The 929-nt window shown below is 43.5% G+C and overlaps 1 protein-coding gene across 1 annotated transcript in view; it reads right to left on the minus strand.

Moving 5' to 3' along the window:
- The window catches only part of ctbp2l (C-terminal binding protein 2, like), a 29,397-nt gene that overhangs the window by 10,340 nt on the left and 18,128 nt on the right, over window positions 1-929 (minus strand). The window contains exon 5 of the mRNA XM_016288930.1: window positions 601-815. Within this exon, the coding sequence (XP_016144416.1) occupies window positions 601-815 (215 nt within the window). The remainder of the gene's footprint in view (window positions 1-600; window positions 816-929) is intronic.

Genomic DNA, 929 nt, shown 5'->3' on the forward strand with positions numbered 1-929 from the left:
ACACAGACACACACACACACACACACACACACACACACACATACAGACACACACACAGACACACACGCACGCACACAGAGGGTGTAATGATGCTGTTTCTCCAGAGGGAGGCAGCAGCACTGAACAGCCAGATTCATGATACAGAATCGGTTCATTGAGAGATCTTGAGGTTTGTTAGCAAGTCTCTACTGGTAGATTATGTACACTGGTGGTCAAAAGTTTGGAATAATTAGGATTTGTAATGTTTTTTAAAGTCTCTTCCGCTCACCAAGGCTGAAAAACAGCAAATCAGCATATTATACTGATTTCTGAAGATCATGTGACACTGAAGACTGGAGGAATGATGCTGAAAATACAGCTGCGCATCACAGAAATACATTACAGTTTAACAGAGATTCACATAGAAAACAGCTGTTTTAAATTATAATAATATTTCAAATTTTTACTGTATTTTTGATCAAATAAATGCAGTCTTGCTGAGCAGAAGAAACTCTTTCAGAAACATTTAAAATCTTAATTATTCCAAATTTTGACCACCAGTGTGAAGCGAATCACGATGAGGCTGTTTGCTCAGCAGAAGCCGTGTGTGTTGTGATGTACCTGTTTGATGGTGAAATCGTTGATGAGGTGATGGTTGTGTTCGTTCAGGTTGCAGTGCAGTGAGACGCAGTCGCTCTGATAAAGAAGGTCCTGCAGTGTGTAAACACGCTGAACACCCAGCGAGCGCTCCAGACCGTCCTGCAGGTACGGGTCGTAGAAGATCACGTTAAAGCCAAACACTTTGGCCCTGACGGCGACGGCCTGCCCCGAACGACCTGCCACACACACACACACACACACACACACACACACACACACACACACACACACACACACACACACACACACACACACAAACACACACACAACAAAACACAACAAACACACAA

Source organism: Sinocyclocheilus grahami, unplaced genomic scaffold, assembly GCF_001515645.1.
Source record: "Sinocyclocheilus grahami isolate Dianchi unplaced genomic scaffold, SAMN03320097.WGS_v1.1 scaffold236.1, whole genome shotgun sequence".
Taxonomy (NCBI): Eukaryota; Metazoa; Chordata; class Actinopteri; order Cypriniformes; family Cyprinidae; genus Sinocyclocheilus; species Sinocyclocheilus grahami.